Here is a 12,700-nt window from a genome sequence, read left to right as displayed (position 1 = left end):
ATTTCGTGATAAAACCACTTAACTGGCACATGATGCATAATGCGCATGGACTCGATCGAACAGAAGTAACAAGTGCAAAAAAACCCTCAACGAATGTGAAATGTGAAAATGAAAATACAGAGAAGTGCGTGCATATCGCATGCATGCGTCGGTTCAACACCGTATTCAACATGTGTTTGGCACAAATACCGGCACCTGACTCTGGCTCGCAACAACAAGAAAAAGAGGATGGGAAGAACATTCAGGTAGCTCTTCCCCTTCACACGTCATTGGGGCGGACGTACTGACAGTGACAGTTTTTGTGGTCAAGTCCTGCTATATTTGGACGATACCCCCATATATGTACAGCTATCTACACAACTCACAAGTCATGTTTTATGTAGCTGCATATGTACGTGCCATGTAATGTGTACATGACTTGTGTAGATCTACCATGTGTACTGTTGTTCTGCAGTCTGCACGCGCGGGTAGAGTCTACTGCCAGTACTGGTCTACCGGGTAGAATCTGCATGATCTGTGCGGTAGATCTACCACCAGGCCGCGCATTGACGTGAAGTGACCACGATGACGTTGCGTAGACCGCGGTAGTTGTACAACGACGTGATAAGGTAGATCGAGATCCTGACCCGGTACCCGAGCTCTTGCACTTGTGACTTGGAGCTCGAGCCGAGTCGCTGTATGTAATGTAGTGTAGAGTCTACATGGTTGGTTGTGTTCATTTCTCTTGTCTTTTCGTGGCTTCCTCCTCTGGGAGTGACAGCAAAAATGTCGGTCCGGCGTGGCATGCCACGCGCAAACCCTAAAACGTCCAACCACGAGATTGTGAAAGGAACTGAATTCAGAACAGGGCGGACTCGGGATCCGGATGAGAAAGGAGAGCCATGCAAGACCTGCGGGCCGCACATTTGCCCCGGATTCCAGTTGCATTTCTGGCGGAAAGTATGTCAGTACTGCCGTTGCCCGGAGAGTGAGCACATGAGTGCGAAAACCCTGGACAACATGGAGGAGGCAACGCGGCTCACACTCAACGGCTTGTTCAAGGTGGATAACTACGATGAAATGTCGGGAAGCACTCAAGTCGATAATGTGTCCAAGTCAACCAGCGGCACACAGGTCCTTTCGACCCTTGATGGCTCACGAAAAGGCTCCTCAGCGCAGGTCAGCAACTGCGAACAACTGAAGAAGATCAAAACTGGAACAACGAAAAACTTGGTCGCGAAATTCATGGAGAACATTCCAGAAGAGGAGAAGGAGGAGGGAGCGACATACCGCCAGAAACAGCTTCTGATGCAGCTGCCTGCTCACGATATCGATGGCAAGGCATGTAAGACACTCATGACAACTGAGGAGAAGCAGGAGATGGAGGAGTTTAGACAGCACAGGCAAGAGCATGCCCTTGGTCAGGGACTTATGTACACAATCGGCCAAAAGCGTGACATGACTGATGAGCACAAAAGTGTGGAGGAAGTGTGGGACTGCCAGGAATGCACAGATACTCTGAAAAAGGGAGAAACAGCCATATTCACCGATAAGACCGGTGGCGAGCGATGCTGGCACGCAAAGTGCTTCGTCTGCTTTAAGTGCAAGGAGCTGCTCGTGGATTTAATCTATTTCCACAAAGACGATCACGTGTACTGTGGACGTCACCACGCCGAGTTGGTAAAGCCGCGCTGCAAGGCGTGCGATGAGCTGATCTTCACCGGCGAGTACACACACGCCGAGGACGCAGACTGGCATATTGTGCATTTCTGCTGCTGGCGCTGCGACGAGCTGCTCGGCGGAAAGCGCTACATCTCGCGGGAGGGCCATCCGTTCTGCCTGGGCTGCTTCGACAAGGAGTTCGGCAAAAAGTGCAACACGTGTAATAAGGCCATTGCCGCCGACGAGTCCCACCTGACGCACAAGGACATGACGTGGCACGGAAACGATGAATGCTTCACTTGCCACACGTGTAAGAAGTCGCTCGTTGGTAAGCCGTTCCTTCCCCGTCTCGATCACATCTTCTGCTGCCGGGCATGCTACAAAGTATATAAGGAAGCTAACATGGAACTGGCAGGCACACCAGAAGTAAAGTAATTGCTTTCCCCCAACCAGACAATTATTGAGGCTTTAGTTTATTTAATTTTTCGTGCCATTTCCGGCGGTGTTGGTTAGTAGATTTGCTTTTAAAGAGATTATATTCTGTCTTACTATTTTACTATTGGAGCGTATCGGCCCCCTCACCTCCACTCGATCTGGACATCTGGCCGCTGTGCGTTCAGCTCCAGTGCATGTATTGTATTGTGAGAAGGAAAAAAGAGAGAAGAAAATGCAGCATGATTACGCGTATACGGGGCACACACGGAACCTGGCTTGACATGAGCCGTCTCCAATTGCTTCATTGTTTCTCTTTGTCCCAGGTTAACTGATTTTCCGTCAGGAAGTCGAAACAGATTTCTAATATTTACTAATGCGGTTTATGTGCTACTATACTCTTGATAGTACAAGTAAATAAATAGAAATGAAAAAACCAAACTATCAGTATTATTACACTTGACTGCAACAGGGTTCAACCCGGTTGAAGTGCACTCTGAAGCAAGTGCATGCAGCCAACTGCAGTGACAGTGCATGCAGAATGCACTTTAGTGAGGTGTGCTTTTCCTGCACGAGAGTATTCTATGCTGCACACATAAGTATATGTTCAATATGAGTACATGATGGAAGTACTGTACAATCATTATAACCCAATACTAGTTTATAGTACAGTATTAGATAAACCTTGTTATCTCTTTGTCTGTCACCAGTTAATCCCATATATAGGATTAGACTTCAAGACGCATTTGCCGCCTCGAAAATGGTCGATGTGTGAAGCAATGTTATTGAAGATGCATTTTGATCTTTCCCACAATGCCTCTCCTTATTTAAGATGAATGAATAGAGGTTACTCACTGGCTAAGACCACCAGGAAAGGTATCTGTGTGCAATTATTGCTGATGAATTGCAATTACAAGTGGTAGAAATAGACAAGGAGTGGAATAGATGAATATTAGCACCATCCTAGCATTGAAGTAGTGTTGTAAAGTGCTCGCAGATCAATATGAACTAAAGACACTACATGTTTGGGGCATTTACTAAATCAGTTGTGTTCAAGTATGTACACATATTAATCGTACTAGCCCAGGAGGTGCTTCTTCTTTAGCCATAGATGCATAGAATGTTTTTATTAGCTCCATATGGGCTATATCTAGGCTTGGATATTGCCAACTATGGTTTTTATTGGCAGGGGAAACTGGGAAGAACAAAACCAGGGAGTCGTAAAATACCGACTCCCTGAACAAAACCAATTTGTGAGGCCAAATCCTATACATAGGATTTTGAAAATTCTGGACACTCTTGCACGGGAAGGCCTGTTACAAAAAAAGTAAAGCCCTTGTGCTGGTGAAACTTGGCAGGCATCATCTCTGATAAACACGGAATGCAGACTCCAACAAGGTTTTGAAGAAAGAACTTTACTTTGTAAGGTATGATCCACTCTTTCCCAAAAATTGGGAAAATCCTATATATAGAGGATTTGACAGACAAAGAGATAGTTCACACATGTTGTTAGTTTGACAGCATGAAACAAGGTGGAGGACACCGTGTTCGGAAACAGTGACCTTACTACAACCATCCACGGTCCAACGGACCGGGGCTCTGCCAACCGTGGATGGTTGTAGTAAGGTCACTGTTTCCGAACACAGTGTTCTCCGCCTTGTTTCATGCTGTCGTCAAGCCAACAACAAGTACAGTCATGCACATGTATGCATAATCCAATCTGCCATGAATGCATACATGTCGACAAGTTTCACTGTACATTAAATTGACATCCATAAACAATTGCTACATATTGACCATGCACGGCATGCTGCAATATGTAGCAATTACTTGACTGCAAGTACTAGTGCAGTGAAACCTGTCTAGGGCGAACCCTCAAGGGACGAGAAAAAGTGGTTGCCGTGGCCAGGTGGTCTTCTTATCCAGGTTCAGTGGGTCACGTGACCATATCCAATGTGATACCACCAGTACTAGTACATCATTTTGATCAGTGTATCACAGACTGTGCACACACCTATCAGTGTATCACAGACTAGACTGTGCACACGCCTATCCTACTCTTGCACGACTCCTGTGCCTGGGGCCCTCAGACCTGTCAAGTGTCGTGCATAATTATGCACCATGCATATCTACAGTGTCTACTACACTTCCTGCACTGATGTGTAGATCTACCATGCATGGTGCACCATGCAATGCCTACATTTACATGTACGTACTAGCACTGCGCAACGCGGTCGCGGGTGGGTGGCCGTCGGTCGCGTTCCTTATCCGAGCTGTTTTGAATGTGAATGCGTCCGTGACAAGGAAAAGTGGTCGCCATGGTCAAGTGGTTGCCGTATCCGAGTGGTCGCCATTACAGGTTTTACTGTAATTGCTACAATAAGATTACCATGAACCATGCAGTTGTGCGAGGGGCTATGATTTGCTCAAGTCAGTTTTAAGATGCTCCGATTGTCTGGGCCGGCAGAATGATCTGTGCTACATAGTGCTGTGCATATGCACATCAGCGCTGTGTCTGCTACCCCGGAGTTCGTAACGGGGACTGTGTTAGTACTGCTCCAATTCATCGCCAGCATGCATGCGCAAAGCAGCAGCAACTTTAGTGGGAGAGCAAGGTGTTCTCGCATACGGCGTTAATCATTGGCTGCTTGACTTCAATGAGAAAATCAAAGCGGCTACTGTAGATCTATAATTGTGCCTTTAAAATATGCGAGCTTAATTAAACATGCCGGAGAGGCTTTCCTAAAGTTCATACAACAAAGGCAGGCAGACAGCATATAGAAATCAGTTGAGTCCAATAAGATATCTACTGTTATGTAACCAAAAAATAGCAAAGAGTGAAATAGCAAGCTGCAATGGACTACTGGCATTATATACGGTGAAGGCAACTGGCACGTCATCAGCTTTCAACCGAATAATCCTGCAAAGTGGGATATTGAAGTTTCCGAGAAAGACTACAACTACAGGCAGTACATGCCAAGCTTTCCATTGGTATATGCCAACCTTGATCAGTTTCCTTTGATATTTGCCAAGCTTGATCAGTTTCCATTGGTATAAGCCAAGCTTGATCAGTTTCCATTGGCATAATATGCCAAGCTTGATCAGTTTCCAGTAGTGCACGGCGTGCAAGCCATCTTGCCCGAAACCTGACACGTACAGCGTTCACACAGCCGAGCTATGGTCACAGAAGTGAGGTGAGATGCCAGTGCGGCTGCCAGCTGGTCCGCATTGCCGGGATGGTTTAGATTCCATACGGACCCACTGGCCGTGCCCAGCGCAAGGCTGGCATAGCCTGGTGGCCGATGCGGCTTGGCATCGCTTTGCACAATGTCAAAGTGGTTCCTGCCACTACTGGTACGTCGGTACAGCGCTTGACCGGCCGTGATGCCAAGCACAGCCGCCGGGTCACGCTCTCCAGGTAACATTCCATCTAGTCCGTCTCCAAGGACGTGAAGCGAGCATCCAGAGCGCGTCACGCTCTCGGAAAGCTGCCGTCCAGACACCGGAGGCTGGAGTTGCTGGCGCGGTTGATCAGCGACAAAAACAATATGACACACTGCATCGCCGCGCAGTTCCGCACTCTGTAGTGCCATGCGCAGTGCGTGGAAGCCATCCTGATACGAATGTCCACCTTTCAACAAACGAACAGCAGAACGAAATTCCCTGTTTGTGCCCCACGTTCTGGCTGAAGGCATTAGTACCCATTGACCAAAAGGAAAGTTCGGTTTACTCGCACCAAAAGCAAACAAGGAAAAGCGATCCAGTGTTTCAAGCAAGCCGAGGGAGAGTTCATTGGCAGTGGTGTTCCGAAGCCATTCACTCATGGTGGCTGGCAGACGGGAAAGCCATTCGTAGTGATTGGATAGTGATTGAGACTGGCCAACAAGAAACACGACGTCCATTGCTGGCCAGCTGGACCAGGAGGATAAAAAGCGGCGTGTCTCACCGACCGACACATTCTGACCATTCTTCACACATTCAGTAGCATCTAGGGTTGAAATGACATGTACACCACTGGTCAACATCAGTACTAAAAAGGTGGAGAATTACCACTCGGGATTGTTGTCAAGGTATTGACACATACATCTTTATTCTAAAATAGAAGAAGAAAACACATGGAAACGAGTTATGAAGCAACTATCCACGAATGTAACAAGATAATAAGCGGTCAGTACGTGCGATAACGGGCTACTGAGACATTCATTTCATATCATTAGAACAGCTACTGTAAAACGGCTAATTAATTATTTCAAGTAAGCGACAGTGATATTTTAGCGATTTTAGCGAAAGGAGTGTTTTCGCTATAATCGTGCCACGCCAATCGAAATTTTGCCTGTACGGTACAATACTATTAAAATCATCCTTCTTTTTAAACTCCGAAGCACGGGTCGCTAAAATATTTCATCGCAAATTGGTCCAGATTCGGAGAACGCTAAAAGTTTTACCTGATAAAATCCGCCGTTCTACAGTAGTTTTTAGCTGTTTTACAGCATTCAATGCAATTCTTCCTTACTATTAAAGGGATAGCATTGATTCGGATAGCATTGATTCGGATAGAGGAAAGTCAAGTTGGATGCAGGTGGCATACCAGGATTCCTATATCCATAATGCTAGTTTGGCCCTCCATTTTGCTAAATTTCGTTTTACCGTATAAATTGCAGGTCATCCAAAATTGTCGATCTCCAGTACTCTCACTGCCACTAGATACAGTGTGCACCGATACGCCACTCGGATTCAGCTTCTACATTGCCGAAAATATCGTTATTTCCCGATTATACGTCTGCGTACGATAAGCTAAACTTGCCAAATCGCAGATATTCTGATTTTCGTTTCCACGGTGACCACAAGTGATGACACATATTCTGCTTAGCTCGGTGAAGCGAGAAAATTGGTCAGAGAAAAGCCTGCTGCTTGGGTTCTTTTGCAAATCTTATTCGGAATTACTTGTGTGGCATCTTTACTCGCGAGTCATCATTTATTGACTTGCCACACAGAGCATGCCTGCTGTGACTTTCATGTATCGTTGTTCTTTTGTTGACTGCTTCGCTCCTCTTCTGCAATCCTTTTGAAAGCACGTCAACCTTTCGTGTTCCGTGTTCTGACTGAGTATTGTATAAACTACAATATTTAGGCGACGAAGCTTCTTGATTTCCGCTGCTAGGGCGGATGCAGTGAAATCTATGAACCAATTTCGTTTGGAATTGCCCGAGTCTGTTGGCCCGTGTTGGGAAGAATGGATCGCTCGATCGACAATTATTCGATCGCAGCTCAAGTCACTGAGGATGAGTGGCAGAGAGCCCGGTTATGCACTGTGGTGGTGAGGACGTATTCGATGTCTACCTCTGTACCTCATGTTTGCTAGCAGTCAGATCACCAGCTACAAAGAGTTGAAGGACGCACTGACGGCGTATTTTCTTCCAACACGAAACATCGAGTACGCGATGTATTTGTTTTCGCAGAGAAAAGCAATCCCAGTCGGAGACTCTGGACAGTTACATGACTCGTCTCTGGCGACTGGCCAAACGCTGTGAGGTCTCTGACTTCGACGCGGAGCTGTAGTCTGATGTCGGTCAGCATAGTACGTTGACCAAGGTCCGTGAGTAAGCCGTCCTGGAAAATAGTAGAACGTTGTCTGACCTGCTGATTTACGCCCGTTCGGTGGAAGCCACGATGTCGTCTGTGGCGGTGATGACTGGCAACGCATCAGCTAGCACTGTCAACAAAGGAGCGTGCTCTACACAGGGTGGAACGATCATTCAGTCGCAAGTACAGATACAACAACTTGTTACATGTAGTTTGCCGAGTCGGAAGATGAGAAGAGTTGCTACGACATGTATACCATTTCTACCGTGCCTCGTTGCTGAGTCCCGGGATGCGACGGCGACAAGAGCAAGCCGGAATGCGGGGAGCTAAAGCAGACATTCCCGACGAGCCAAGTTTGCTGAAATATTGCGTGGCGTGAATCCGCAGGCAAGAATTTACTCCAACCAAGTGTCACACCGTGTGCTCTGCTCATTTCACAAAAGAAGATATTCAGCCTGGTGGCGACCTCAGGCGGAGATTTACGGAGTCAGGTACTAGTACGGAATTTGACGAAGTTGGACAACAAGCGAACCAACACAATAATGCCATGTTTGAATTTCTGGTTAACACGTCCCAGGAGACATGTCGAAGGGCAGGAACCGGTCAAAGAGAAAGCTGTCTTCTTGGTCTATTCCCAGCCAGAACCTGCTGGGAAGCCAGAATCAGCTGAAGGATCGAAATGAGAAGGAGAGTAGATGTTTCCGCAGTTCAAAAAATGTGTTGGTGCTAGGTGATCCTGACTTTCGACTGCGTGGCCCTTCTGCTGCCGCTGAGACTTGCGGCCCAGTCACAAGCGCCAGCTGCATACAGTATAAAGACAGTGATGGCAGTGAGAATGAGCCATTCTTTGTTGCAGGTGCTGCTGCCGATGATGGTGATGGTGTGTTTTTGACGAAGTCAGACTCCAGTGATGATGATGAAATCAGTGACGATGAGCGATAGCCTGATTCTTTAGGCGACCGAAAGTATATTGTTTGGAGCAGCTAGCTGGATGAGGCGTCACAATGCTCTTGCAAGATCTGCCACATGCCAACAACCACCAAGAAAACAGAGCGAGGGTCCCTTCTGACAGTTACTGCCACCTGCGAGAATGGCATTCTCAGCCATTGGCAGGCCACGGGCGGGCACGAGTGGCCCTTGGCAATAGGCTGGTGTCAGCGGCAATTTTGCTCTGCGGAGGCCTCTTCTCTACCTCCTCATTGTTTCCGTCCCTACTGAACCTTGGTCTCCCAAGCCGACAGACCTTCTTCAAAGTCCAATCCAAACTCCTTTGCCCGGTCATTCACAAGTCCTTCTCTGATCATGTGGCTGGGCCATGGACTATCCTCAAGGGTACATCTGTGGAGCTGCTGGAGGTGCTCGGTGTGACCGTCCTGGGCTTAGAGTGCCAAGACAAAGTATGGTGAGTTTGTGATACTTGTAAAACATGCAACCTTCATGTTCTCCAAACTAGACCAGTCGGAGAGCATCTGCAGATGATGTTCTGTACTGATCCCAAGTGGCCCACTATGGCATGCCCATCGCCAATAGAGATCCACATCTGGTGGTCACTTTGATGTAGAAACGAACACATCTGGCAGAAAGTGGCTAAAATGACATCTATTTCAGCTGGCATTTCATTTTCATTTCCCTCCCTGGGCCAGTTTACCGTGATAGATACTGTAGTGGATGCACATCCCACTGTTTGTCATTGTATCCTTTTATGTAACATGTATGCATTCATCCGGCCACGCTGTGCGACATGCCAGTTGTACCGTACGCACTTTAGCTGTACCTGCCTGCCTGGCTTTTCCTTTGATCTCTCTGTCGTTCTCTGTATTCCCACACACTTGTGATTTGTAGTAACGAAGCTAGTTACAAGATGTCTTTGGTGCGTTTGTAGAACCACTACATGGTGTCAGAATTGGTTTTTCTGTAGTCTTTGGCCTCGTGAGCGGTGATGGCTCGTTTCAACCCTCCAGCGCCTTTCGACTTCAGCTCACCGGACCAGTGGCCCGCGTGGAAACTCCGTTTCACCCGTTTTCGTGCCGCCACCAAACTGAGTTCCGACCCGGGAGAAACTCAGGTGGCCACTTTGTTGTATGCTCTCGGACCCAACGCCGACTCCTTGTTCGAGTACCAACTCGGACTATCCGAGAACGACAAGAAGAAATATGACGAGGTCGTCAGTGCTTTCGACACGTACTTCCGCCCCTCTACCAATGTTGTTCATGAACGGGCTAAATTTGAACAGCTTGTACAACCCGGCCAGACCGTAGAGGAGTTTGTCCGTGCTCTGTACAAAGCTGCAGAGTATTGTGAGTTTGCTGGCACGAAGGATGAGCGTATCAGAGACCGCTTCGTCGCCCACATGCTGGACAAGCGGGTGAGTCGGGAGCTGCAGATGAAAGACAAGAGCGAGCAAACTCTCGCCAAAGTTGTTGCGTTCGCACGGCACGCCGAAACTGTCCAGCAACAGGTTGCAGCCCAATCGCGCAGTGGCTTGGCCGCCGCCAGCTCGATTTCAGACGATGATGCCTCAGCCTCAGCTGTCCAGTCGCACCGTGGTGGTCGATCTATGCCGAAGAGCAGACCGCATGGTAGCTACAAATCTGCAGCAACACCGCCTGCGACTGAATCGAAGTGCCCGAACTGTGGTGGAAGCCACCACTCGCAACGCGATCAGTGCCCAGCCAGAGGCCAGTGCTGCAAAGCCTGTGGCAAGCGCAACCACTTCGCGCGAGTTTGCCGATCGAAACCGTCCACCTCTGCCGTCACGAACGACTCTCCGGACTCTCTATTTGTTGGCCACACGACGTGCGCACAAAGTGTAAGTGATTCACCCTGGTTGGCAGATCTAGCTATCGGAAAGAGTGTAGTCCAGTTCAAGCTAGATACTGGAGCGGATGTCTCTACCATGTCCGTGCAATCATACAATACACTGCAGCCCAAGCCGTCCTTATCTGCTACTAGTGCCCAGCTGAGAGGAGCGAATGACCAGACTATGCAGGTCCTGGGTGTATTTGAGGCTCACTGCTCCTTTCAATCCCAGTCCACTACCATACCCATCTTTGTTCTAGATGGTGCCAGCACTAGCCTGCTCAGCCGATCTGCGTGCACAGCACTGGGTCTAGTCCAGCGTCTGGCTGAAGTGCAAGGTCCAGTCCCACTCGTACAGTGTATGGTTGGTCCTGCTGCGCAGATTCACTTAACTTCCGACGCCACACCGTATCACTGCCTCACAGCTCGCAGAGTTCCTCATCACCTGTATTCGAAAGTACGTGAAGAACTGCACCGCATGGAAGATGGCGACATCATTGCGCGTGTCGACAAACCCACAGACTGGTGTTCGCCTATGGTGCCCGTCCTCAAACCTAACGGCAAGGTACGCATCTGTGTCGACCTGAAGCGTCTTAATGCGTCTGTCAAGCGGGAGACATTTCAGTTGCCAACGTTAGAAGATGCCCTGTCTTCACTGGCCGGAGCGACTGTGTTCACGACATTGGACACTGCTAACGGATTCTGGCAAGTCCCACTCAGTCCCGACTCTGCCCGTTTGACCACCTTCATCACGCCGTTCGGCAGGTTCTGCTTCAAGCGACTGCCATTCGGCATCACATCAGCACCTGAGATTTTCCAGAAGCGTCTCACCAACCTTCTGGACCAGCTCCCCGGCGTGTTCGTCTACATGGACGATATCATTGTCTCTGGCCGTACGCGAGAAGAACACGACCGTAACCTAGCTGCCGTACTAGACATCCTGCAGAAAGCCAACGTCACGCTGAACATGACGAAATGTCACAAGCGTCAGGCCGAAGTGAAGTTCCTTGGTCACATCTTCTCCGCCAAAGGTCTCCACCCTGACCCAGCGAGAGTGTCCAGCGTCGCTAATCTGAAGCCGCCCAAGAACGTCACGGAACTGAAGCGCATTCTCGGCATGTTCGCGTTCATGTCACGCTTCATTCCCAATCTCTCGGAAGTCAGCGCTCCACTGCGTCTTCTACTGGGGCATGACACCGCATGGGAGTGGTCTGCTACACAACAACAGGCCCTGGACAAGCTCAAACAGCTTGCCACCAATGCGCCCTGCCTCACGTTCTTCGACCCAACCAAGCCCACGGTCATCAGCGCTGATGCCAGTAGTTACGGCTTGGGAGCTGTCCTATTGCAGGAGCATGACGACAGAATGCGCCCCATTGCATTTGCCTCACGCAGCCTCACCACTACTGAGCAACAGTACGCGCAGATTGAGAAGGAGTGCTTGGCTGTTGTCTGGGCTTGTGAGCGCTTCCACGGCTACATTTACGGCAATTCGTCCCTCACTGTCCAAACGGATCACAAACCACTCATCCCGCTGATCAATACGCGTGATTTGAACCGTGTCCCGATGCGATGTCAACGCCTCCTGATGCGCCTGCTCACGTACAATCCAGCCGCCGTGTATGTCCCTGGCAAAGAGCTAGTTGTTGCCGATGCTCTGTCTCGCGCTCCGCTCGCCTGTGACGACACGCCTAGTCTCCAAGACGAGATCAGCATCAACCTCACATCTAACATCGCTGAGATCGTGTCGGATGGTAAAGCCCGTGACATTGCTGACGCCACCACACAAGATGAGACGCTCAAGCAAGTCCTCCACTTTGTCCAACACGGATGGCCGTGCAACCCACGTGATGTCGACGACACTGTGCGCCCATACTTCCATGAACGCCAGTTACTGTCCTGTGAGCAAGGTGTGCTGTACCATGGTTTCCGCATTGTCATGCCACCCTCTCTGCAGCCTGAGATGCTCGAGAAGCTCCACGAGGGACATCAAGGTGCAACGAAGTGCAAGTCTCGCGCCCGCCATTCCATTTGGTGGCCAGGCTTGTCAAGGCAAATCGACACGATGGTTGCTACGTGTGAAGTGTGCACCAAACACCGCGTCCAGTCGACCGAACCACTGCAACCCGTCCAACGTCCAACACTGCCGTGGCACACGGTTGGTGCAGATCTGATGGAATTCAACGGCACAACTTACCTCGTCATTGTTGACTATCTCTCGCGTTACCTCGATGTCGTACCGCTG

The 12,700-nt window shown here is 49.2% G+C and overlaps 2 protein-coding genes across 2 annotated transcripts in view; one reads left to right on the top strand and one right to left on the bottom strand.

The window, feature by feature from the left end:
• The first annotated feature begins 645 nt into the window (after positions 1 to 645).
• On the top strand, positions 646 to 2,514 carry LOC135817632 (testin-like). The gene has a single exon (XM_065330858.1). The coding sequence runs from the start codon at positions 766 to 768 to the stop codon at positions 2,074 to 2,076; it is 1,311 nt and encodes a 436-aa protein (XP_065186930.1). The 5' UTR covers positions 646 to 765; the 3' UTR covers positions 2,077 to 2,514.
• A 1,957-nt stretch (positions 2,515 to 4,471) lies between these two features.
• The window catches only part of LOC135817622 (uncharacterized), a 132,697-nt gene continuing 124,468 nt past the window's right edge, over positions 4,472 to 12,700 (bottom strand). Inside the window, exon 46 of the mRNA XM_065330848.1 lies at positions 4,472 to 6,061. Coding sequence (XP_065186920.1) covers positions 5,175 to 6,061 — 887 coding nt within the window. The 3' untranslated portion in view covers positions 4,472 to 5,174. The remainder of the gene's footprint in view (positions 6,062 to 12,700) is intronic.

The sequence above is a fragment of the Sycon ciliatum genome, chromosome 1 (assembly GCF_964019385.1).
Source record: "Sycon ciliatum chromosome 1, ocSycCili1.1, whole genome shotgun sequence".
Classification (NCBI taxonomy): Eukaryota; Metazoa; Porifera; class Calcarea; order Leucosolenida; family Sycettidae; genus Sycon; species Sycon ciliatum.
Note: the sequence above shows the minus strand (reverse complement) of the source record. Positions and strands in the feature narration are given on the sequence as shown.